Raw genomic sequence first — 27,947 nt, forward strand, 5'->3', positions numbered from 1 at the left:
TAATTAAAAGAACAGTTCGCGTTAACTTTTCATATTTTTTGGTAATTCGGTATGCTATAAATATATACCACCTATACAAATGTGCACACATACAAGCATAAATGCATACGTACGCGCATAGTACTTACATAAAAGCTTAATGACACAATTGCACCATATCACAATAGCTAACCGCACATTATCACAATATTAATAAATGTTCATACTCACTTGCTTATGCCTTATTGCAAGTTCTCCGGTCGAACTGCACATTTAACCGAATAAACTTTTTTTTTTTTTTTTATGTATATTTGCTATTGTATTAATTGGGAATTTTTATTTCTGACCTGAACATGTTATATATATATATATATATATATATATATATTATATATATATATATATATATGCATATATATGTATATTATATACATACATTTAAAAAAAAAAAGAAAAGAAAAAGAGATCAATTATGTAAAAAGTGCAAACGTGCTTTCATCGAATTCGTAAAATATTTTTGAGAGGGAACTTCGGAATTAATCTTTTCATTTTCGTTGTTGCGCTTTGTCTATATGTGCAACGAGTTTTCCTTCTATTTTTTTTTTTTTTTTTTTCATTTTTGCACTATATTTATGAACAGAGAATAATTATTAATAGTTACGTCTTACGCGCATAAACATAATTTTAAGTGTAAGACACACATACGTACATATGTACATACACATACACAAGCACATGCACATACGCATGTACACGCACTTATTACCTTCAAAGCAGCCCCCTCCCCCCACGTACAAGGTTTGCGCAAATCAGTAAATGAGTGGTAAGATGACATATAACCCCCTAGTAACAGATATCAATATTTTAGACAACAACTTAACTCAAATATTTAGGGACTCAGAAGAATGGCTTACACTAGAATATTTTCTGCAAATGAATGCCAGAACTTCTCGAGTGAAGTTGGTGCAAGCATGGCATGTATCACCTGCACATGTCATAAATAAATTTGAAAAACGGAACTCAGATAAGCTAGTTTTAAAAAGTTTTATTGATGCATCAGCATTAGATATGGACAACACCATTCAGGATATTTGCACGAGGGGATTTTCCATCTCAAAAAGGGGCCTCAAATTGTCTGTTGGGAATTTTAAGTAAATTTACGTCTATAGGATCCACAGTTGTGCATGGGGATGCGCAAATGTAGGTGTGGGTATAAGTATTTATGTATGTGCACATATATATATATATATATATATATATATATATAATATATATATATATATATATATATATATATATATATATATATATGTATATATGTACATTGTTCTTATTTGTTCTGTTTGCTTTCCTTTTTTATGTAGCATACCGGGATTCCCGCTGACATCACTGCTAAAAGGAAACGTGTTCAATGATTCTGATGAACTTGTATTTGAACAAAATGAAATGAATAGAGGGAAAAAGTCATTAAAAAAAATTATAGAACATAATGAAACTGTTTTGTTATCAGGAGAAAGGGGAGTCTTTGAATTTCTTTTATGTGATGTAGGTGTAGGTTTGTCTTTATCTGTGAACGAGAATGAGGTTTCCACATATAATAGGGACACATTACCTATTGTATATGACAGCTTATTTATAAAAAAAAAAAAAGACAAGGCATTAGATGATTCGTTGACTATTCATTACAAAAGCAGAGAAAATGAAAACAATGAAATTAGTAAAAATGGCGAATATAACGAAAGGAATAAACACTTCCAGAGTATGCAAAATGGTCCAAATAGTCAAAATCATCAAAATAACGAAAACTGTAAAGATATCAACTTAGCTTTAGGAGGTGCCATTATGCCATCCTATGGGGTATTACCTTATTATACATTCCATCATGAGTATGTTATTTATGATAGCTCACAACTCTTACCTCGTTACTTGATTCAATTTGAATGTGACCCATGTGCAGATGAACACTTCTCTCTTCCTCTGTGTGATTACTGTGGAAATGCTCCTTCGATATTTTATTGCGAATCAGATGAAGTAAAGTTATGCGAAAAGTGCGATATGATTATACATTCTCAAAATAAACTAGTTAAAAAACATATAAGGAAAACATTAAATGAAGCAGAAAAACTTCCTGGAAAATGCAGAGTTCATTTGTATAATGATGTAAATATGTTTTGTACAATTTGTCATATTCCTATATGTAATTTATGCATTAGTAGCCATGCACATACAGATTTATCAAGTGAGAATTTCTTTAATTTAAATAACAATACAGATACTATTATTTCATTAAATATGGCATATCAAGCTATAGTACAACATAGCAGTAAACCATCAAATCTTATTAAACAAAGAAAAAAAAATTTAAATGATATGCTAAGCAAAATTGATAAATTACATGAACAAGTCATGTTAAACATTAACGATGCAGAAAAAAATGTTTATACCATACTTGAAGACTTAGTAAAACAATTACATATAGCAACAGATAAAAAAATGTGTTCAGTTTTAAGTGAGGAATATGAATTAAAAAGACAATTTAATGAAATTATGTGGAATGAAAATTTTATATATTTCTTACAAACAATTCTCCCACCTGCTGATTTCATGAATGCATGGTTAAAACATTGCCTGTGCAGGGAGGACATTGAAAAAAATTCCCAGCACTCGGAAAAAATGCACTCGTTAATATTTCCGGACATGCGTATAAAAGGAAACATAAATGTTGTTACAGAAGGTTCGATAGAGCACGAAATGATGTATCACTCGGGTGAAAGTTTATGCGTCCCGATGGAAAGCAAGGAAGAAAGGAAAGACATAAGATAAAAGCAAAAGTTAATTATGTTCAACGTTGTTATCACCTCGGTACAGTGAAATAAATTGTAAGTTTTACATTCACATCGGGGGGTTTTCTTTTTTCTCCTCAGGTGTAAATTAAAAATTTTTGAACAAATTGAGGGTTCATTTTGCGCAGTTCCTTTGCTATATTTTTGCAATTTTTTTATAACTTTTTCGTAATCTTTGTACCTTTTTTTTTTTTTTTTTTTTTTTTTGTTTTACAAAAACTTGTCTAAGTGGAAAACTGCTATTCGCTTTGCAAAAAGAGTTAAGCGAACATAGACTTGGACAAATTTGTAAATCTTTTAACATTAGAATTGTTACATCATCTTATGAATGTTTGTATTTTTTTTTTTTTTTTTTTTTGTTTTTGTAATATTCCTTGCAACGTTAGAGAAAGTTGTGTATAAAATGGTATGTATCATTTTTCTTTTTGTTTACTTTCATACTTCCATTCTTTTTTCCGTATTCCATTTGCTTATATTGTTATTGTTTACGTTCATTCATACTTACGCTCGGCAATGTATTTTTTCCTTTTAAGAATTCATACTGGACAGAAAAGAAAAATAACAAAACAAAATGAAACAAATTAAAATAAAATTGACAAATGAAATACGTTTTACAATGCTTAACTTTTTTTTTACGAAGTAATAACAAACAAGGTGCCTAAACTTACGTAATAGCTTTCGTTAAAGCGGAGGAAGAAGAACAAATGGGAAAAAATGCAAAACAGTAAAATAGGCAAAACAGTAAAATAGGCAAAACAGTAAAATAGGCAAAACAGTAAAATAGGCAAAAAAGTAAAATAGGCAAAACATCAAAAAAGGCTGAACATTGCAAAAAAAAAAAAAAAAAAAAATTTCTGCTATTTTGCGCCCATTTATTACACTTTTTCCAGAAAGAAATACCTCATTTAACAAAATGAAAGTGACATACATATACACGATTACAAAATTATTGAAGTGTGTGCAATTACAGATTTACATATAAAGATCAAAATTCTTTTCTCAAATGTTCTGAAGCCTGTACACAACCTTGTAAATTCCGCAATTTCCATATTGCCTGAAAAATTAGACCTTCAAAAATAGGGTATGCTGTATTGGTGTATAATAACTTATACTACTACCATACTACCACTTTGGAAAAGAAAAAATAAAAGAGCAAAGAAGCAAAGAAGCAAAGAAGCAAAGAAGCAACGAAGCAAAGAAGCAACGAAGCAAAGAAGCAAAAGAATAAATGTGCATAACAATGGATATGAAAAAGGGAAAAAAAAAGAATACACCAATCACATGAGCAGTTAAAACATTAACAAGTTAATGGGCTAAATACGTTCGTAGTGAATTAGTGTGGCCAAGAAAAGATGTACGTGCAATGTGTACCTAAATAAAGGAAAATAAAAGTAAAAATAAAAATGAAAATGAAAAAAATTGCTCATGATTAAAAAGGAAAAATAAACACAACAGAAAAAAAGCAAATTTCGTAAAAATAAAAAAAAAAATAAATAAAAAATAAAATAAAATAAAATAAAAAAAAAAAAAAAAAAAAAAAAAAAAAAAAAAAAAAAAAAAAAAAAAAAAAAAAAAAAAAAAAAAAAAAAAAAAAAAAAAAAAAAAAAAAAAAAAAAAAAAAAAAAAAAAAATACAATATAGAAAAAAAAAAAAAATACAATATAGAACATAGTAAAGGGGAAAAAAAAAGAAAAAGAATTTTCTAGTTCTCATAATTTTAGAAGGTCAAGAGATATAGTTCCAACAAATGAAAATAAATGCTTCGCTCTTTTTTTTTTTTTTTTTTTCAATATTTGAATGAATGAAAATAAAGAAAAGATTAAAATATTAGAAATGAATCATAATTTTCCTTCTTTCCAAGATAAAAAAAAAATAGAAAAAAAAAATAGAATAAATAAAAATACCATTTCAAGTATACTCCTAAATCAATTAAAAGAAGAAAGAAAAAAAAAAAAAAAGAAAAGGAGTTGTAAAAATATACTACAAAATAATTCTGAATTACCGCAAAACTCGAGTATAAATATTTTAAGTCATTCATATTAGCATCAAAAAGCTTCACCATTGAACTGTGATAAGGAACGCATAAATGATTCTGCAAGGACAAATGATAGATCGGGTGAAAAATGCAAATGCATAAAAAAAGAGGCATCTGTGAGAAGATTTACTTATGAAAAAGCTAAGAATGAAATAGAAGAAGCAGCAGTAGAAGCAGCAGTAGAAGCAGCAGTAGAAGCAGAAGTAGAAGCAGAAGTAGAAGCAGAAGTAGAAGCAGAGGTGGAAGCAGAAGTAGAAGCAGAAGTAGAAGCAGAAGTAGAAGCAGAAGTAGAAGCAGAAGTGGAAGCAGAAGTGGAAGCAGAAGTAGAAGTAGACGTAGAGAAAAAAAATCTCAGAAAAAAAACAAAAAGTATGAGCATTTTCCACACGTTTAAAAGAGAGAAAAATCTAATAGACAAGGAAAAAAAAGCGAACTTTAAAATTCTTCCATTTCCCAAAGAGAAAATTGAGTCCGTATGTAACCTTAACACTAGTAGCAGCAGCGATCATACATTAAACGCAAAAATGATATTTACCCCAAATGAGGACAAGGAATACCATAGATTCGACTTTCTTCTTATTAATAGTATAGGAGAAGAAAAGAAAAAAGACAAGTACAGCAATTCTGAGTTTTTTTCTAGTAACTATATCAACAGACAAAATTTAAATTTGTACTTGAATAACTCATTCTACTGTTCTCATTATAGCGAAGGGCACACATCAAATGATGTCTTTTTTAAAAGAAAAGGAAGTAACAGAAAAAACATGAAAGGTGTAGTGTGGAATAATATAAAGGTAGTAGAAACGGAAGGGAAAGATATTTCGAGGAGTATAGAGACAAGAACGAACCTAGATAAAAGTGTATCCAGTGAATGTAAGAACATGAGTTCTGAGTCTTCATTAACTGCTTATTCCTTCTATCACGTAAATTTTAAAAATGGTTCCAACTGCATGAAGCGTTTGAAGCGTTTGAAGCGTTTGAAGCGTTTGAAGCGTTTGAAGCGTTTGAAGCGTTTGAAGCGTTTGAAATGTTTGAAGCGTTTGAAATGTTTGAAGCGTTTGAAATGTTTGAAGCGTTTGAAGTACATTAACCGTATTTACCGTACGAATGGCATAAATAATTGCGAGGATGTATATCGCGAAAAATGCGATAGTCAAGACCCTACACAGTATATTGAAACAACGATGAATGCTGGCAGTGCAATAAGCATTCATTCAACTAAGTACTCATTACAAAATGGTGAAACAGTTTTAATTAATAATCTGTGCAGTGAAAAAAAGCATTTCCAGATGGGTAATTCATATGAGGAAGAAAGAACTCGATTAAATCAGAACGATATTTTTGACGATGGTGCAAATAACTCTAAGTTTGGGAATGGGGAAATTTTTAAGAAAAGCAAAGAAATACTTAGTAAAAGGCACAATCAAATTCACAGCGAATCGCTTAATGAGATAATGTACACCAATTGGAATGTACACATGAACAGTAACAGCAGTAATGTAAATGACGACGAAAGGGATACCTGTGGAAGATGCTCTAGGACTCCAGCAAATACCACCTCTACTACTGCATCTAATACGGGTGCTGCTACTGCTTATAATAATAACAATATCATTAGCAAGAGCAGTAGTGTCCGTGGAGGTAGTAGTGCTGTGCATAGCAGTATATCAACTGGTCGCAGTAAAAATGCACCCCTTCTGAGTATTAGTGAGAGATACATATATAAGGAGAGAAAAATTAGCAATTCCCAAAATTGTAATGTAAAATATGAAAACTTCTTCCATTTCTGCAATTCTTCAGACAGAGATAAGTCTAAATATGAAGATAACAATGCACAGAGTAATTCCTTATCATTCATAGTAGACCATATCATACTTAATAATAAGCATAAAGGAAAAACGAACAATTCGATTTATACAAATTCGAATATGTGTATCAGCTCTTCTGAGGAGCGTGATAACTTATCTAATGCACAATACGTGAAGAGTAATAGATTAACTTGTCTTCAGAATATACACAACTGTCCTAAAAATAAGAAACGTAGTATACAAAAGGATGACTTAGATGGAGGGATATATAAATTAGACGATACTTATATTAAAAAAAGAAATGGAAAAAAGGAATTTGGTTCTGTGGGTTTTGAAAAGACAGGTAATAACAGTATATGTTATGATATGAAGGAAGAGGAACAAAGGGAAAGGAATGATAATAGACTTCAATGTGAGCTTATGTTGAGCGAAAGGGATGTAGAAAAAGGGGGAGAGGCCGAGGAAGAAAACAAAATTGTGGATTTACTAAAAGAGGAAGACGGCGAAAATGATGGGAAGATTGTTAAGAAAGAAAAAAATTTCGGGGAAGTTGAAAAGCGCAATTTCGAAAAAATGAAAGAACTTGGGGGGAGAAGTGAAAACATGCGCATAGTAGATAATAATACTAACGGTAATAGTAATGTTAATAGTAGTGGTAATAGTAGTAACAACAGTAACAGTAGTAACAGTAGCAACAGTAGCAACAGTAGCAACAGTAGCATCAGTAGAAACAGTAGTAGCAGCAGTAGCAGTAGTAGCATCAGTAGAAACAGTAGTAGCAGTGGTAGCAGTAGCAGTAAAATCATCAGGAACAGCGTCGGCGAAGAGGAAGGAGGTACAGGAGTGAAGTGCCTAGTTGAGTTTGATGAGAGCACAGATTCGTGGAATGTGTTATGGGAGTATGGCAATTTTTCCGTCGTCAAATCATATAGTCGGGAAGTATATGGTGATAGTACACGAAACAGAGCCATAAGTGACCTTGAAATGCTGCACTCTATGTATGAGGATATAGTGAAGAATGATCCGTATATAACTAACGAAGAGAAATATATACGTATTCAAAGCTACATAAACAAACATTTTGGAAAGAAATATTATTTCATTAAAATGGAAAAGGAAAAAACTAAAAATGAGAAAGGGTTCTACTCTCATGGGGAAGAAGAATACCTAGGGGGGCGTAAACACACGAGTGCAGCTCCTGTAATACAGGATGGAAGAGTCGATGAAAAAGTAGATGAAAGAGTCGATGAAAAAGTAGATGAAAAAGTAGATGAAAAAGTCGATGAAAGAGTCGACGAAAAAGTCGATGAAAAAGTAGATGAAAAAGTAGATGAAAAAGTAGATGAAAAAGTAGATGAAAAAGTAGATGAAATGAAAAATGGTATTGATCATTTTGGAGTTGATTATAATAATATATCTGATACCATTAATGACATAAAATTTTGTGGAAAAAAAAGAAAAAACTGCATAATCCAAAATAACCCACTGAATGATTTTAGCAATATAACAGGGAAAAGTGAACAAATGAAATATACCAAGAGAACAAGGGTTAGAACTAATAGGACATACTCTAATAAGGGGAGTGGAAACAAATGGAATGAACAATATACAGACATTAGTCCTAATAGTAATGTATACTCACCATATAATTTGAATAGCGTAACATGTGCGACTAAAAGGCGAAGCAAGAGAAATCCACTTTTAAGAGAATCCGAAATGAAATTGAAAATGCTACAAAGACAAGAAAAAAAAAAAATTGTAGAAAAGAGAAGAGAAGCAAAACTGAAAGAAATGATTGAAAGGAAGGAAAAAAAATTAAAAAGGGAGGAAGAGAAAAAGAAGAAGCTTTTATTGAAAGAGCAAAAAAAGAAAATTAGGGAAGAAAAGAAAAGAATGAAAGAACAAGAGAGACTGAAAAAAAAAGAAGAAAAGAACAAGCTAAAAAGATTAAAGCAAATGGGGAAAACTCGGCAAGTGCAGCAGTTGAGGCATCTGAGCCAGCTTCACGAACCGAACAATCCGAACCAGTTAAATCGATTAAAACCATTTACTGGAAAATTTACAAAATATCATAGCGATTTCATAAAAAGTGATAATCTAATGAGTAACAGAGAAAAGAAAGAATGCTATCTTGACTATGCCAACCTGTTAAGAGAGACCTTGTGTAGAGAAAATGTTCGTAGTTTCATTAAAACGTCTGAGGAAGAGAACAGCAAAAAGAAAGAAGCTCTAACCAAAAGGGAGAGAGTACTACAAGCGCTAAATAAGAACAAGGGGATCCTTGTCAGTGGGGGTATATACCTTGATGTGAATTATGAAGATATTGAAAAGGGGGGCCAAAATTGGGCACATGGGCCAAATAGGACATATGGATCAAATTTTCACCTGAACAGGTCAGGAAACTGGATAGTCTCGTGGGTAATTTATGGAAGAATGTACAGAAAAAAATTTTCAATAAGGGAGTATGGTTTTAAGAAGGCAAAGGAGTTGGCGGAAAGGTACAAAAGTGAAAGGATGAATTACATAAGGTCAAATTTTTCTTCATACAATAATTATTATTGTGAAATTATAAAAAATAGAGATGACGAAAAAGCAACAGGTGAAAGGAAGAATATGGAAAGTTCAACAATAGGAGGAACTAGACGTTGTGAGGGGAAACATAATCGCGTCAATTATCCGCACAATAAGCAGCAAGCTATTATGCTAAAAGTGGAGGAAAGGGAAAATGGCAAAAACAAATGCAGCACGTATGGTTCCTGTGGCAAATGTGAAGATCGTAACCCTCATGGATATTTGTCCACGTCAACGTCCCACTCAAAATTAATGAACGAATTGAAGTACTCACAACAAGTGATAAGGACCACTCCAGTGGATCCGATGATGTACTTTTACAAAGACTTATTAATGCATAGTCGTTTTGATGAATATCTAAAAAATAAAATAATATGGATACATAAAATAAATAGTTGGGCAATAGAAATAATTAAAAGGAGACAAAATAATCAATATGTAAAGGAAAAGAAATATTACTCAGAACAAATGTATGGATATATTATAGGGAAATTTATAGCGATATATGAATTTCTAAATGCTAAGCATAAAATATTACAGAATTATTTTAATGTTCCTAATATACCGAATATGCAATATGATAATAAAAAAAATGCTTGGAAAATATCTAGACGTGTCCCTAATCAATTAAATAAGAAAAATTATTATTTTCATATTAGCATTTATGGATGGATTAACTCAAGGAAGTTAGCCTTGATTCTAGCCATAGATCTAAACCAAAACAGAGATATGCAGTTTGACCATTTCTATACAAAATACTATTCATCCAAATGTGAAAATGATCACTCGGTTAGACATGATTTAAATTGTTACGACTTTATACTACATGAGGATTTTCGAAGACAGGATGCGCTTTCAAACAAGTGCGACGAGTATGTAGCACATTGTGAAGGAGCTTCTACTACATTTGATAGCAGCAAACAGGGAATTACATACCTTAAGAAAAAATACCAAATCAGTAGTTGTACAACGGAAGGTATTCTCAGTTTAAATAGCGGTATGGACACGGTTAATGAGGGTGTAAGGTGCCCAGAAGGTAGAGAAGAGAAAGAGATGATAGATAAGGTAAAGAAGCAGGAACAACATAACCATCAACAGCGGCAAAATTCTCAACAACAGCAGGAGCAAGGCAATAATGAGGATGATACCAGCACCTCCCAATCAAATGCTGATAAAACCACAGTCAGAGGGGCTTGGGAAAGAACAAGCGAAGCAGATAAAATGAGAGAACATAGAGAGGTCAAGTATAGTCATGATAAATGTTTAAGTAATTCGGTCAGAAGGAGTTATAGCAATGATTTTAGCGAAATTATCGAACATGCAGAGGTGTCCAATAGCTATTCGAATCGTACCATTAGGAGTCTTTCCAATCAAGATGTAAGACAACACACTAGTATGAAGAACAAACTTATCTGTGGAATGGATAAGGGAAGGAATCCTCTGAAGCTCAGTTTATGGAGCAAAAATGTAAGGAAAACAAGTAAGGTAGAAGATAAGCAAAAGGGAGATAACGCGGAAAAGATAAATTTTCCAAAAATTATAAAAGACAGCTCATTCGAAGCCGCGAACAATTTGCACAGTGACAAAGAAGTGATCTGGAGTAAAATAAAAAGGGAAAAGAGCAGAATATGCTATAGTGCAACCCATTCCACTGATGCGCATAAAAACAAACGAGGAAGAAAAAGAAAAAACGAGAAAGATAATAATATTAATTGCCCTGACAACGAAGCGATACAATATGGAAGCATGAGAGGAAAAAAGAAATGTATAGAATGCGACGGGAATATATATATGTCAAATTTACACAATTCTTCTATGAATTTAAAGAAGTTATATGAACATGTTCATAATGAAAAGTATATTCAATTAAGGCAAATGTACTCATGCAATGATAATGATTTATTAAATTTTTTATCGAATGAAGAAGACAGGAAACTCTTTTTAAAAGAAAACATAAATATAGAAACAGATGATCAGCATCTTTTAGTTACGATTTTAGAAGACTACTACTATGCTAACTTGTCTAGACGAATTTTCAAAATCAAAAAGAAACTCGTTGATTAATTTGGAAAGTAGCGCGATCGGGGCTCTACCTGCATTCTGGTCAGAATAATTACTCACCTGCATGTACCGCTGTTTACATCGCTACTTACACTTGTACCTACACCCCTATTTACACCTCTACTTACAGCGCTTTTCGCAGGGCTACTAACCCGCGCGTGTGTTCATACACGGGGATGCGCATTTATAGGCACACAATTCACATGATTAGCATACATCATTTCCTCTGAGTGGAACCAAAAGAAACAAGACACGCTAATGTTTTCATTTGAGCAGTATTTTTACCGTAATACTCGACTTTCCTCTTAATTCTTTATTTTAATTTTTTCTGAATTTTTCGTTCCTATAACTTTTTTATTTTAAATTTCATTTCAAAGTTCATTCAACTTTTTATTTCTCATTTTATTTCATTTTTCACGTTTCCCCCTTCAAGTTGTTAATAAAATGTAGTTATCTTAGTAGGTTTGCCGTTCCCCTCTCACAGAGGTGTGTCTAAAGTGCATATTTTTTTTCCATCATCATTATCACGTAGTATACATAAATTTGTATACACTCACACACGCGAGCGTACATGAATAGGCTAACACATGTTGCTTATGCACTGAGCACTTTTGCTTGCTCGCAGCTAGCTGTAAGAAACATTTAATACACGTTGTGATGGTATATTATTAGGAAAACTACCCTTTAGGGAAATACAACTTATTCTCATGCAAATGACAAAAATGTTTTGTATTTTATTTATTTATATTTTTATATTATTATTTTTTTATTTTTATTTTTTTCGTATTTGACTAATATGTCATATGTGCTCAAGAAATATTATTCGCGCAGCATTCTTCTTCCATTTTTTGTTTTCTATATTACTTTTACTGGTTTGTTTGTTAAGCGTTAAGACGCTAAAGAGTGTATGTAGTATGCGTATATAATGGTATGGGGGATGTGCGCAGAACGTATGGAACGCATGAACAGTAAATCGAATTATTCTCTGCCCTTAATTTATCAGTGTTTTTATTCTCATTTAATGCTTATTGTATAAATGTAGAACCTCTTATATTGTCTTTTTTTTTTTTTTTTTTTTTTTTTTGTGCACTCAGTATATTGGAGGCGGAAGAAATAGCCTTCTGCATTTATGATTAACTTTTGTAATGAGTTTTACATATACCCGGACGTGTGTTTATGAACACACGCATACATGTGTACTCATGTACTTATAATACATATACATGCGTTCTTAAATAAACGTAGTTATATATACATAGTTACATATGGGTAATTATGTGTGCATGTTTATATATACGTTCATACATACTTATATATTTATCTTCGTATCACACCTTGTGGTCGAAATTGAAATTTTTATGAGACAGCATGTATTATGAACTTAGGAACTCATTTACGTAAATTTTTTTAGAAGAAACTTTTCTCTAATTAAACCAAGTCTTCATTTTTTGTCAGTGTAAAATATTTTACTTTATTCGTTCTTTTTTTTTTTATTCATTGTCCCTTCATTTTTGTATTTTTGTTTTTTTTTTTTTTGTTTTTACGCTCTATCTACTCGTTCTTGCGCACCGTTCAGAAAGAAAAAACAACAAAAGGACAAGTAGACACATCATTTTACTAATTTGGAAAACACTTTTAATTAAATTTTCAATTTTACATGTTTGAAACATATTAAAAAAGAAAAAGGAAAAAAAAAAAAAAAAAAAAAAAAAAAAAAAAAATCTAAACTCAATTACATACAATAGGGACATTTGAAATATATAAAGTCCCCTATATGATAACAAGTCTATTCTAGTGAGAATTTCTCGCTAGTAAAATTGGGCACAATGAATTAATCATTTTATTTGTACGTATGTAACACATTTTTTTTTTTTTTCGAAAATAGATATACGCATACGTATGCCCATATATATATATATATATATATATATATTTTTTTTTTTTTTTTTTTTTTCTTGGGCCGCATAACATTTAATTTTACTCATTTTCCCCCGTTTGTTATACTATTCCTTTTTCATCTCATATGCAATCTTTCTTATACTAGTTGGTACGGAAAAGACAACCCCTGTCTTATTTGTCATTTTCCCTTAAACATACACTTATTTGAAACACTCCATTATTTTGTATTTGTGTTAATTTTTTTTTTTTTTTTTTTATTTAAATAAACATTTTCCAATGGATTATTTAGACCAATTAAAGTATAGAGGAAAGTCAAGTCCATTTGAAGTTAGCTTTTTGAATATATAAAATCAAAATGAAGCAATAAGAAAGAGCAGAGAATTAATGTTGTAATTTACTAAAAAGAGATATGTCACACAATTTCTTAAAATGAGAGTTTTTCTATGATTAGTTTTTTGTCCAATCAATAGCTGCCAAGCATGAGGCAGGGACTAGATTTGGCTCAACCTCAACTACATTCATTTAAAATTTTCCTTTTTTGTTTTACATTTTTCCTTTTTTGTTTTACATTTTTCCTTTTTTATTTTACATTTTTCCTTTTTTATTTTACATTTTTCCTTTTTTATTTTACATTTTTCCTTTTTTATTTTACATTTTTATTTTTTAAAAATTTTCCTTTTCTATTTTTTCACATTTGACAACGAGTAGAGAAAAATGATGCACGGCAGAGAGGAAGATGAGATGAGGTCCATAAAGAAATTTTTTTGTAATTCGGAGGATTATTTTTTAAGAGATAATTTAACAAAAAAGGGGAAGAAGAAGAGTGGAATGGAACAGAAAAATGAAGAAAATGTGAACAGAAATTTTGGAAAGCATTTGAACAAAGATGTTTGTCTACTTACCGAAACAGCAAGGAGAAAAAATGGAAAAAGGAGAATGCAATGCTATAAGGATGTGTTTGACCGACTAACAGACACTAAGTTCTACACGGGAACGCATAAAAAAAGATTCGACGATTCCAGAAATGGGGGAGGCACGATATGCTATGAAGAGTTGTTTATGGAGGATTACACGGACGATAATAATGATCACTACGTGGACGATAATAATGATCACTACATGGACGATAATAATGATCACTACATGGACGATAATAATTATCACTATATGAGCCATAATAATGACCACTACAATGGAAAACATTTGGGTGAGCGCTTAATGGGGGTTTGTAGAACAAGGCATGATATATACTCTTATTACGTCAAAAGAGTAAGAAGCTGTACCGTTGTTACCCCAGGGACACTGGGTATACAGAAATATGGCATTCAAATAGCGCGTCCAAAGACTATATGCCTATATCTAAATAGGGATAAATATCATAATGGTTTATTCTTTTTTATCAAACCGCATGTAAACAATTGGAAGTGTTTCTTATTTGAAATTACAAAAGTATTGTCACCCATCATTGGACCTATAAGAAAAGTTTACGATCAAAATTTTCGATTAGTAAAATCAGTTGAAGATTTAATTCATGGTGCTAAGTATTTATGTACCTCTGGAGACCCCCCTGCATCTCTAGACACACTTCAGAATTTTTTGAGCAAATGGATTTTGCAAATATAGAAAGGAGCAAAGCCGCAAATGGAGCCGCTCCTTTTGCCGCTTCTGCTCTTGTGTGCATTTACCGGGAGGTCTGACTTCCCTCCACGCACACGTACTATATAGCTACTCAAAAATCGTAAATTTCAACTAACCCTTGCACGGATGATAAGCAAATGAAAACTTGTACATTTCGGTAAATGCCTCCAATTCAACATTTTAACTGCTTCCAAATTTAGGGGAGCCTTGACGAGTACATACGCGCAAAAGAAAAAAAAAAAAATTAAAAAAATTAAAGAAATATTAAAAAAATTAAAAAAATTAAAAAAAATTCCTTCATTTTTCCCCCGTTTTAACAATTGATGCAAAGCCATAAGAACTGACTGATGTGTTATGTTGCTAAATATATGTATATATATATATATATATATATATGCCTGCGTAAGTATGTGGGTGATGTAATTCTCCTCTCATTACTACATATTTTTTTGGGGAGGAAAGTATCCTGTGCACAGGACTTGACCCAGTAATGCATATTAAATAAAACGGGCAAGTCAGAAATGTAATAGAGTTTTACTTCTTGTGATGAGGATTTTCACTTTCATGTTATTATTCCCTCTTTTTTTATAAAAAAAAAAAAAAAAAAAAAAAAAAAAGGGTTTTAAAAAATTCTAAGGTGTGTGCGTATTGGGGGACTAAATGCGTGTTAACAGTCTCTTCAGTTCAAAATAGTGGTGCATGCACAGTAATATGCTTGTACAGGTATATATGCATATACATACATACACACATACATGCACATATATATATATATATATATATGCGGGGAGGGGAGGAAAGGTGGTTTAATAAGTAGGGAAAAGAGTTCTATGAAATTTATTTTTAAAGGCAGTTACATACAAATTGCATAAGAATTAATGGAAATACGCAGGAATGAAAAAATTGTGCATATTTGAAAAAAGGTTGTTTACACATAAGGGTGAAAGCACGCACACTACATAGGGATGCGCCCTAGTATATATGCACCCACAAAGAAGTACTTACATATGTACTAATGTTCACAATGCGGTCTCTTTTAACGCATGGACTTACTTCCTCATTTTTTGCGTGTCTAGGCAAATATCTCCTGCTTGACGGAAAGGACGTGCTCGATGACGACAGTTTTCTCCTCCCACTCAAACTGGCTTTCAAATATTTCCCAGTTTTTCTTAAACTGCTCATATTCCTTAAAGGACTGAAAAAGTTTAGTAATTTTGTCCAATTTCTCATTAAATGAATCCTCAACATTTTTCCTTTCAAGTAGTAGTTCATTCCTTTTAGCAATTCTAATTTTTTCATCAATAACGTCGAATTTTTTGGAGTAATCCTTTAAATTATTCTTAATATCTAATTTAAGTTTATCACTAAAGAGTGACTTTGGGTGAGGTCTAAAAAGGAATTGATAAAAAGATGGCTTTTTAATAGTCATAAGACATCTGCCTTGAAATGTCCAAATAAAAAAACCTGCTTCACTATTTTCCTCTCTATAGTTTGAGCTCGAAGCATTAGCAGCATTAGACACGGAGGTAACCAAATATCTACCACAATTACTCCATGCTAATGAACTGACTAACAAGTGTTCATCCTTATGTATTACTTCTACTTCATCATTTGTATTCAAAACACAGAAATATAACATCCCTTCCGATGCTAGGGAAGCTAGAATAAAATATGCACCTTGAGGTGACCAACGCATAAAGTTCATTTGACTATTAATATCGAATGTACTTGTCCATTTAGCATTTCTAGCAGTTCCTTTATTTGAAATTTTATAAAATCTGATTTGTTGTTTACTTGTATTTTCATCTCGAACAATTAGAGCAAATCTGTTACTATTTGACTCTTCCCAATGAAATTGTTTAGTCTTAACTCCTTCAATTTGAATATTATCAACAGGTATATTTTTTTCTCTTAAGCGGAAAATTTCTAATTGTGTAAATTCTTTTTTATTTTTTTTACTAATTTTTTTTTCAATGGTTGTTTTAAGACATAAGTAATCTCCTTTACTTTGCCAATGGATAGATGCCTGACTAACATCATAAATTTTTCTAGACACTAATTCTTTTCTTGATGGTATTTCTACAAAAGTTAAAGTACCTGGTATACTTGTTGTGCCAGGCATCCAAATAGAAATAATATTATCTACTGGTGACCAATCAAATTCTTTTACCATAGAATATTTTAAAGGAATTCTTTTTTTTTCTTGATCTTCTAATAATAACATAGATGGTAATTCATATACGTATACTTCTTTTTGTTTACCTACACAAGCAATATATTTATCATCTGGACTCCATAAAAAGTATGGAAAATTTTTTTCTCTTGGACTATATTCTGGTGTTATAAAGGAACGAAGTAATTTTCCTGTTATTACCCTCCATATACATATAGATTTTTCATTTCGTAAAGAAGCAGGAGTACCATCCCATGTTAATACATAATTTTCATTTGGCGAAAAACTAATTTCTTTTACACTTTTATGTTGTAATCTAATTAATTTTTCAAAATTATCACCACCCCATAGTGCTATACCTGGGTTATGGAAACTCACTAAGTACGATCCTTGGTTACTCCATTGGACACTTGAAAATGGTGCATTTTTCTTAAAAGTGGTATATATTAACTGCGGTTCTTTTTCTAATGGATCAAACCAATGTACTTCAAAATGACTATCATATCTAACAATAAACTGCTCTCTACATTTTTCATCATATAACCACCATCTTATCTTTTCTCTTGTAAATCCAACTACATTAATGGGCATTACATGTTCATCTCGATTTATAATATTCTCTATATCATCCATTTTAGATGCTGTTAATACATGTTTTGCATCCAGCTTTAATTTATTTAATATCTTTACTGCTTCATTTGCTTGAAAACTATCATTAAATGATACGAAACAAATCCCTTTTGTTTTCTTCTCTTCATCTGTTGGCATATATATTTTTATATTCATAAGAGACGAATCACTAATCTTTGCACTTAAGTGTCGAATAAATAATTTCTTTAAAACTTCCGCTAACCTACTATGCTTTTCCTCCTCAACTTTTGGTATACCTAATATTGTAATGATTTGAGGAAATCTGGTTTCTAACGTTATTAAAGCTTCTTTTTCTGCATATTTTTTATTTAACATTGCTTCATTCCCCTCATCACTATCGTCAGAAAGGAATTCCTCCAGCCCCTTATCGCTCAGCTCCTCCTTTGTCACCTTCACCATCTTTCACGCGGCAGCACACAAGCATGAATGTTCATACACATATACATAAAAATATATGTATATGTATATGAATATATGTATATGTATATGTATATGAATATATGTATATGAATATATATATATATATATTCCTCGTATACGTATGTGCAGTATATTATGAGAGCACGTGTATTTGCAGAGAATAGCGGAAGTTTCCCCTATTTTATTTTCTCCTGACTTGTTAAGGTGAATTCGCCAATATGAAATTTCAAAAGGGTTACTTTAAATGGGGTAAAAATAAAGAGGTAAAACAAAAATTGGTAGAATAAAATTGGGTAAATAAAAATTGCAGAACACAAATGGGTAAAATAAAAATTGCAGAACATAAATGGGTAAAATAAAAATTGCAGAACATAAATGGGTAAAATAAAAATTGCAGAACATAAATAGGTAAAATAAAAGCACGTGGAATTATTATAGGTACAACATAATTACGAAATATAAAATCAGCCGTGGGTCACAAAAATAAACATTCAAAATGCTAACGTATTTACGTATGTAACGTAAGATGAAATACAATCTCTACATATTTCATTTATCCTTTTCAATCTGCACTTGTCAAGCCAAGCCTTGTTCTTTTTTTTTTCCTTTTTCGTCAAATTTAGCTTAAACTTTGTCGAAGTTTTATTTTTTTTTTTTTTTATATTTGTTTTTGACTAGCAAAAATTTGTCAACGTTTTTAATTTATCATTATACCATGAGAAAAAAAAAAAAAAGTTCTATGATTATATATATATATGTAATTAGCACGTATACGTATATTCACTGTTACATGAACTTTTTACGAGAAAAAGTTATAACTCCGTGTTTGCCTTTTTGCAATACCCTTGTAATATATATTACGCTACTATAGTTTTGCTACTGCATTTTTTTATTTGTTAACTTATTACTGCTTCTTAAACAATAAATTGATAGCTTTATTTATTTATAATTTTTTTTTTTTTTATATATATACTACTGCGAGTGCTTGCTTTTTTTGGAATAATTTTACCTCGTAGTGGTATTGTAAGTGTATGTATATGTATACCAGTACGTATTCGTAAATGTAAAAATTATATAAACATAAATGTATTCATGTGCACATGTATGTATGCATGTATATACGCGACGCTTCCTCTTCTTTTTTTGAGTTACATATTGTGTAATAGTATACCACCCATTTTTTTGCCATTTTTTTATTCTTGAAAATTAACTGTAGATGTATAACTTTAGATTAAAATTTTACATCTTAAAAATGATGCATTGAAATATATACATATATACATATATACATATATGCATATATATATATATATATACGTATGCCCATTTTTGTAAATAACAAATAAAAAGAACTATAATAATAGTGATAGTTAGAACAATAATAATATTACTAGAAATCATAAAATTAATATGTTCATATTTTCAAACACTCTTAAAGCAAAAGCACTGAATAAAATGTGCTACAAAGAAAGTGTTTATAAACTAAGGGGCGCAGAAAAAAAAAAAAAAAGAATCATATTAAACTTTACAAGTGTACAGAAATATGAGTACGTGAATATATTATGTACATATGTCAGTTGATGTATATCCAAATTTGCACGAGGAAATTGCAAAAATTAGAGAAAATATATACAGTAAAATGTAAAAAGAAATGTTAAGAATATTTATTAATATCACTTTAAACTTTAAAATTTAAAACATAAAACTTAAAATTTAAAACATAAAACTTAAAATTTAAAACATAAAACATAAAACTTAAAACATAAAATTCCCTTTTTTAATTTTTATTACGTTACATTTTTATTTTTTCTCTACGCGCTCCTAATGAAAAAAATGGCATAACAGTTTTATAGCAATGGGCACTGCTGCACAGGGGGGTATATATTATATATATATGTAATATACACATTCACATATATACATTTGTGTGTATGGATGTATGTACTCATGCATATACGTACTTGTGCAAACAAAAAAGCACTCATTGGGGCAATTTTTTTAAGGATAAGACGCCTCAATAAGGGGTATATACCAAGTGTGCACATAAGCCTAAAATGAATGCATTTCTGTTTCATATGCGAAATATGAAGAAGGCATGTTCAGTTGCACTTTCGAAAAATGGGGGAATTAGAACATTTGTTTAATAATTAATTTTTTTTTATGTAAAAGGAATAAATGCGTTGGGAAAATTATGTACTGAACATCTTTTTACTTTTCGAAAAGAAGAACATGAACATTTTTCGTTCTTTTTTACAACGCTTAGCTTTGCATCCCCATGAAAGAGAAAAAAATAAAATAAATGAATAAATAAAAGAACAAATAAATAAATGAATAAACGAACGGATAAACAAACGAATAAACGAACGAATAAACAAACGAATAAATGAACGAATAAACGAACGAATAAACAAATAAATATATAACGAGATCAACTTGTAGAACAACTGATACAAGAACGGATAATACAGTCCATTCAGAATAAAAGTTTTTGTTTTCATTTTAATTTATATCACATTTAATTTTAATGTTCTTTTTTTTTAGTTCCCCAAAAAAGAAAAAATACGTACTCATAGTAATATACTTTTTTTTTTTCTTTTTTTTTTTTTTTTTATTATTTTAGTATGACCCTTATACTGTTATAGGTATTACCACTTTGTTCTTTTTTTCGTCATCGCATTTACAATGACCAAATATATAATACTCTTTTGAATATACAAAAATGTAAATTCAATGCAAATAGGTTTGCATATACATTTTTGGACATTTCACAAGTTTACACATTATAAAATACTTTAGATACCTTACACATTTTACATATATGTGCATTTCATGTTTTACTATGGAGTGTAATAATTTTTGTGTACCAGGAATTTTTTTTTTTTTTTTTTAAATATGTCAACTTCGAAGTCAAACCCTTTGTCTGAACTAACGAGCTTGAAAAAATAATTTTTTCCTTTTTCTATTTTTCTTTTTCTATTTTCCTTTTTCTATTTTCCTTTTTCTATTTTCCTTTTTCTGTTTTCCTTTTTCATTCTTCTTTTCTTGAATTGGTCAAAGGGTTAAAATGCTACAACAAGCTAATAGCTATTAACCACTGTACATAAAGAAATTTCCATAGGGGATTCCCAAAAATTGTAAATTATAAATTGAACATTTGAAGTAAATGTTCAAAAAAAAAAAAAAAAAAAATACATACGCACACATACACAAATATTTATATATATATTTACATGCATACTGTGTAACGCTACGAAAGTTAAGCAAAAATATGTGTTACAGTTTGAAAAAAATGTAAAATATACTCAAATTGGAAATATTGGGGTTTCATTTTTGACAAGGATTTTACAAAAAAAAAAATAATAACATAGAATAAAATAAAAATAAAAAAAAAAAAAAATACTAAAACACAGTAGAGTAAAATATAATAAAAAAATATACTTCCTAACAGGTCTGCTATTACCTAGACAAGAACAATTTTTTGGTACATCATTTTAGCCTCATTTTGTCACTATAAATAGGCGTCATTTTTACCATAATTGGTATATATTATCACGTTTTATAAAAAAAAAAAAAAGAAAAAATGGAAAGAGTAAAAATGGAAAGAGTAAAAATGGAAGGGGCAAAAATGGAAGGGGCAAAAATGGAAGGGGCAAAAATGGAAGGGGCAAAAATGGAAGAGGCAAAAATCGAGGCGGCTTTAAATATATGCAACGCTTTACCATCCCATTTATTTGAAGAAACCATAAGAATATTATCAAGAATTGATCAAAATTTAACTAACAATATTTTAATAAATAAGGAAGGACCAATAAAAATAAAATTTGATAGTAAAGAAAAAAAGTATTATTTAGGTAATATGTTTAATAAGGAAAAAGATTCATACAGATCTCCATATACAAATATATATTATCCTGACCATTTCCCAAATGGTTATGTACCCTCTGAACAGTTAAGGAGTTTAGAAATAGCATATAATGAAGTATTTGATAGATATAGAAAAGCATATTATATAAATGGGTTATCTTCTGTATATTTGTGGCCAAACCCCATAGAAGATGGATTTGTCGCTTGCTTTTTAATTAAAAAAAAAGAAAAATATGATGAAATAACATGTATGACTTGGGAAGCTACACATTTAATACAAGTAAATATAACACATTTAGTTATACATTACCAAATTTCTACTACTCTTAATTTTTCTGTAACTAGACAGAATGATATTATTTTATCTGCTTCTATTAATAAAGCTTTAGAAAACCCCAAAAAAATTTCAAACATTAATTTAATAAAAGATAAGTTCTACCATATGGAAAATATGGGCAAAATGATAGAAGGTATTGAAAACTCTCTACGAAAAAGCATTGAATATATATACCTATCGAAAATTAATGATATTTTAAACTCTCTAAGACTTAATGATTTAATTTATCACACACAATATAATGATCACAAAATTAGAAATTTTAACTCCATTTCGAGTAATATCTCCCTTTCGAAGGACACTGTACAGGACGAATTAAAATTAAAATTGAAAAGTAAAAATTTGAGCACTCCAACGGAATACTCTGTTAACACCTGAGGATGAGGGCGCCTTTCTGCGAAGCGTGCTTAGTCATAATCGTTATATTCGCATTTTTACTGTATATTATAATATCTCACTATGTAATTTTTTAATTTATTTTTTCATTTCTTCATTCTTTCATTCTTTCGTATTTTCATTTTTTCCCTCGTTGATTCTTTCATTCTTTCGTATTTTCAGTTTTTCCCTCGTTGATTCTTTCATTCTTTCGTATTTTCAGTTTTTCCCTCGTTGATTCTTTCATTCTTTCGTATTTTCAGTTTTTCCCTCGTTGATTCTTTCATTCTTTCGTATTTTCAGTTTTTCCTTCGTTCATTTTTTCATTCTTTCATATATTCATTTTTTCGCTCGTTCATTCCTTCTTTTTTTTATTTTTCTTTTTTTTTTATTTTACCCTTTTTCATGCTTTCGCGTGAAACTTGGCAAATTTTGTCGCTAACGCCATACGTATGTTGGAAGAGAAGAACGCGTAGGTACATTTGTGTTTACATTTGTGTTTGCATTTGTATTTGCATTTGTGTTTACATTTGTGTTTACATTTGTGTTTACATTTGTGTTTACATTTGTGTTTACATTTTTGTTTACATTTTTGTTTACATTTGTGTGTACCTTTGTATGTACCTTTGTTTGTACCTTTGTTTGTACCTTTGTGTGTACACATGTGTGTATTTTTATTTACACGTGCGTGTATGTTTATATATGTGTGCGTGCATCCATGTGTAGGTACTCCTGTGCGAGTGTCGTTTTTTCCTGTTCATGACTTTTTACAAGTTCAAAAAATCCCTAATAAACGTTGTTCACGAAATAATAATTATTACAAAAGAAAAATAATATTTCCGTAATACTACTTGACAAATGCTTACTGTTGCAAAAATTATTTAGGTAAAAAAAAAAAAAATATATATTATATTCTTGTGCCCTTAAATAGGTATGTATTTAATAAGCATAAGGATTTATTGTTTTTTATTTTGCGAAAGATGCTAATTCGAACTTTCGTAAACGAAATATAATTTGTTTGTACAAATGTATGTATGTATGTATGTATATATATATATATATATAGACCCATATATATCATCTTCTACAGTTTTGCTATTTTATGATTATGCACATTTATTAACGGATAATCTACAATAGTCCTTTTCAAAAAGAGGAATATTTCAAAACAAAATTCAACAATTAACTCAGAAAAAAAAAAAAAAAAAATCAGCTAGCTGTTCATTTTTTTTTTTTTTTCTTTTTTTTATTTGCTGTAACCTGTACACTTCAAAAAAAAAAAAAAAAAAATTTTTTTAATTCTGTCCAATTCTGTATGTCATTATAACATAAGACTCAATAGAATATTTTAAAAAGTGTTTATAATAGTTTGAGAAAAGTTTGGAACCTGTTTAAAATAAAGAGATAAAGACCTGCTGGTGCATGGAAGAAACGGCAACTTCGAAAGGACGAAGCTGCGTATTTACATTTACATATATATATATATATATGTGTATATATATGTGTATATATTTGTGTATATATTTGTGTATATATATGTGTATATATATGTGTATACACATGTGTATGTATATATGCATGTATATATATATATGTATATATGCATGTATATATATATGTATATATGTATATGTATATATGAATGTATATATATATGTATATATGTATGTACGTATGTGTATGAATACCGCACGCATGCGCTTTATTTTCCGTTAACCTAAAACCTGAGTAACTGCAACGAGTAACTTTTTTAGCATGTGTTCATTTATGTAATATAAGAATGTTTCAATCGTCTTATTTCTTGTGAACTGTAACCCTTTTTTTTTTTTTTAACAACACAAAAGAATAGCGAAATAAACGAATTTCTGTTATACATTAGAGAGATTAGAGAACATTGAAGCACAAAATAAAATAAAATAAAAAACGAAGCAAAATAAGGCATATTAAAGTATAATAAAGCATATTAAAGAATAAAAAAGCAAAATTAAAATAAAATAATGTGAAAAAAATTATGATATGTCGTAAAACAATGTGAACGCAAAAAATGAAATGAAAAAAAGGAGAGGTTAAAAAGCTGATTCTTTTTTGCCTTTTTTTCTTTTTTTTTTTTTGCCCCTTCTTTTACTTTTCACATGTAACAAAGATATAGAAATGTCGATTCAATGTATTATATAGTAGACTCAAGAACTACAGACAACTGTTCTGATGTATGCTCGTCCCCCTTCTCTCTCTCCTATTGTCCCTCATGCATTATATATACACGATTTTAATTAAACGAACTTTGTTTTATTAGCATATTTGTTAAGTTCTCTTAAATGTTCATGGATTTTGTTTAAACAAGTGAACACTTCAAAACATAAAGGTATTTTTCAAATTTTTTTTTTTTTTTTTTTTCAAGTCCATACTACGTGATGTGCATCAGTGGACATGTAAGGGTGCAAAAAAGAAAATAGATACAGAGGTATAGATAGATATATAGAGAGATACAAATACAGATATAGACATGGATATAAACATAGATATATACATAGATATATACATAGATATATACATAGATATATAGAGAGGTTCATATAAATGGGGAAAAATAGTGGGAAAGGGTAACCACTTTCGCTTGTTGAACAGGTACTAATCTCCTTTTAGTTTTTCTTTTTTTCTTTTTTTAAATGTTTGCAACAGAAAATAAATAAAAATATAGCAAATCTCCACTCAAGGAAAAAACAAAAACAACATTGATGATTCCCTTTCAGAAGAATGGAAAAAATAAAGGATTTAATTAAAATAGTTGGTGATGAGAATAAAAGGTATATCTACGATTTGATTGAGACAGACCAAATGGAGTTATTAAACCATGAAGGACTAAATGAGATCACTATCTTCGACATTATCAAACAAATAAAAGAATTTGAAGTTGTTTATCCAGATGGGCTAGTTAAGTATGTGGAAAGAGCCAAAACCCTTTTAAAAAAATCAGAAAGAGCAACTAATAAATATGCAAATTGTATGATAGAACAACCAGATAATTTAACAAAAATAAAGTTTCATTGGAAAAATTCCTGTCCTCAATTTAATGAATGTAGTGATACAGACAACAAATTATACATGCACAGTTTATATGTAGAAACGAATAAAAATGGAGTTAATACTTCTTCATCCATATCAAATAACACTAATGAAGATAGTTTCGATGAGGGGACAGTATTAGCGTGTAATTCATTTTCTTTGACTGAGGATGGAAGCACGCCGGTAACTAATACCTCGACTGATGAAATTGTCCAAACGGATCAGTACAGTAAAAATGGTGTTATCTTACCTAGTGAGATGAGAAGTATGAATAAGGAGGAGGAAGATGAAAGGGTTGCTGCAATATCTGCCGTTTCTTCCGCTTCATATGCTTCACCCTCTTCTGGAGTGCTCCCTCCAAACATTTCAGTTATTGAAGAATATATATATTATGAAAATATAGGACTACAGGAAATAGACCGAGTGTGCTTCATTTTGTTAGCGGGAGGTTTAGGCGAAAGACTAAACCACAAGGATATAAAATTAAAGTTGATAACTGATGTAGTATCTGAAAAAACTTATATTGAATACTATTGTAATTATTTGAAAGCATTTCAAGATTTTATTAAAAAAAATAAAAATAAAGAAATAGATATACCATTTATTATCATGCTATCTGATGATACATATGAGAAGACTATTGATTTTTTTCAATGTAACAAATATTTTTTTTTAAAAAAAAGTCAAATTTATTTTTTAAAACAAAAAAAAGTATTCTGTTTTAAAGATAACGAAGCACATTTAGATTTCATTTATAAAAATAATACATTTTATTTTTCTAAAAAACCACATGGCCACGGGGATATTCACTCTTTGATTAGTAAGCATATTGAAATCGATGATTTAGTTAGAAAGGGGTATAAATATTTATACTTTTTTCAAGATACGAATGCTTTAGCTATTAAAGTTTTATTTGTTTGTTTAGGGGTTACAATAAAGAAAGAGTTACACATGAACTTTTTAGCTATTTCAAGAAAACCTGGGGAAGAAATTGGAGCTATATGTAAATGCACAAATACAGATACATGTATGAATGTGGTCAACATAGAATACAATCTCTTAGGATTAATCATAGAGCAAACAAACAATAAGGAACTGGTTGACACAGAAGGTTATTCTTTATACCCAGGTAATACTGGTGCCATCTTATTTGAAATAACAAAATATAATGAAATATTAAAAAAAACGAACGGGATAGTACCCGAATATATGAACCCGAAATATACAGACAATACGCGCCAGTACTTTATGCACCCCACGAGGGTCGAAAGTATGATGCAAGATTTTGCCTATTTATATTTCTCGCACGAAAAGGGAACGGAATGGAATGCAGAAGGACCAGAGAGCAAGGGGAAAAAAAAAAAAATAATAAATAAAAATAAAAGCAGTCCTGACAGACAAAATGGCGACAGCAACGGTAACTGCTGCTGTAATGCTAACTACAGATATAGCAGAGTTGGTGTTACCCAGTTGGACAGGGCTTTGTGCTTTTCTGCAGTGAAAAATAATTCCTTCAATGCGCAAAGAAAAACTCAAAATAATAACGTACATCCTGAATGCATATATAGCGCAGAAGCAGATCTATATTATAGCAACTGTGCATTCATAGAATTGGCTTGTACGTACAACAGGAAAAACTTTAATATGGGTAAAATGGATAACAAAACATTTAATGGGGTACGATATTGTATGCCTCCTAAAGTTTTAATAGAGCCACAATTTGCCTTCACCTTAACTCATTTAATAAACAAAATAAAAGGAAATATAATGATAAGCAATAATTCTACCCTTTGGATTAAGTCAGATACTATTATTACGAATCTTTATTTAGATGGAACCTTGGTTATTGAGCGTTTGAATGCGGAAGATTCTACTACTACTCCTTTTATACTAGATCAAAGTTTGTACATAAAAAATAGAGGATATGAACTTGTCCCTCTTCATCACAAGTCAAATGATCATCCAGACAACTTAAAAATGAGGGGGTACAAATTGGTAAAAAGGGAAGCACTCATAATAAGCGGCTAAGTGTGGTTGCTAGGTGCTACGCGGTGGTGTTTTATTTATTCGCCTTTGGGCACAAATTTGGGGGGAAGTAGCAGCAGAAAATATGTTTTCTCCCCTTATTCAGTTCGACCATTTCGACTATTTCGATTATTTCGATTATTTCCATTATTTCCATTATGTCGATTATTTCCATTATTTCGATTATTTCCATTATTTCGATTAT

The 27,947-nt window shown here is 30.1% G+C and overlaps 6 protein-coding genes across 6 annotated transcripts; 5 read left to right on the forward strand and 1 right to left on the reverse strand.

Moving 5' to 3' along the window:
- Positions 1–795: 795 nt before the first annotated feature.
- On the forward strand, positions 796–2,802 carry MKS88_003215 (zinc finger protein; the record flags this gene model as incomplete). The annotated part of the gene is made up of 2 exons (XM_067216286.1): positions 796–1,130; positions 1,344–2,802. The coding sequence occupies 2 exons, from the start codon at positions 796–798 to the stop codon at positions 2,800–2,802; spliced, it is 1,794 nt and encodes a 597-aa protein (XP_067072949.1).
- Positions 2,803–3,905: 1,103 nt separating this feature from the next.
- MKS88_003216 (AP2 domain transcription factor) lies at positions 3,906–11,300 on the forward strand (the record flags this gene model as incomplete). Its single annotated transcript, XM_067216289.1, has 2 exons — positions 3,906–4,052; positions 4,866–11,300. 2 exons carry the CDS (start codon positions 3,906–3,908, stop codon positions 11,298–11,300), a joined length of 6,582 nt encoding a protein of 2,193 aa, XP_067072950.1.
- A 2,610-nt stretch (positions 11,301–13,910) lies between these two features.
- On the forward strand, positions 13,911–14,819 carry MKS88_003217 (doublecortin domain-containing protein; the record flags this gene model as incomplete). The annotated part of the gene is made up of 1 exon (XM_067216290.1): positions 13,911–14,819. One exon carries the CDS (start codon positions 13,911–13,913, stop codon positions 14,817–14,819), a length of 909 nt encoding a protein of 302 aa, XP_067072951.1.
- Positions 14,820–15,906: 1,087 nt separating this feature from the next.
- On the reverse strand, positions 15,907–18,057 carry MKS88_003218 (eukaryotic translation initiation factor 3 subunit B; the record flags this gene model as incomplete). The annotated part of the gene is made up of 1 exon (XM_067216291.1): positions 15,907–18,057. One exon carries the CDS (start codon positions 18,055–18,057, stop codon positions 15,907–15,909), a length of 2,151 nt encoding a protein of 716 aa, XP_067072952.1.
- Positions 18,058–21,658: 3,601 nt separating this feature from the next.
- Positions 21,659–22,657, forward strand: MKS88_003219 (F-actin-capping protein subunit beta; the record flags this gene model as incomplete). Its single annotated transcript, XM_067216292.1, has 1 exon — positions 21,659–22,657. The coding sequence occupies one exon, from the start codon at positions 21,659–21,661 to the stop codon at positions 22,655–22,657; it is 999 nt and encodes a 332-aa protein (XP_067072953.1).
- A 2,751-nt stretch (positions 22,658–25,408) lies between these two features.
- Positions 25,409–27,745, forward strand: MKS88_003220 (UTP--glucose-1-phosphate uridylyltransferase; the record flags this gene model as incomplete). Its single annotated transcript, XM_067216293.1, has 1 exon — positions 25,409–27,745. The coding sequence occupies one exon, from the start codon at positions 25,409–25,411 to the stop codon at positions 27,743–27,745; it is 2,337 nt and encodes a 778-aa protein (XP_067072954.1).
- Between the last annotated feature and the right edge of the window lie 202 nt (positions 27,746–27,947).

This window comes from Plasmodium brasilianum, chromosome 10 (assembly GCF_023973825.1).
Source record: "Plasmodium brasilianum strain Bolivian I chromosome 10, whole genome shotgun sequence".
NCBI lineage: Eukaryota > Apicomplexa > Aconoidasida > Haemosporida > Plasmodiidae > Plasmodium > Plasmodium brasilianum.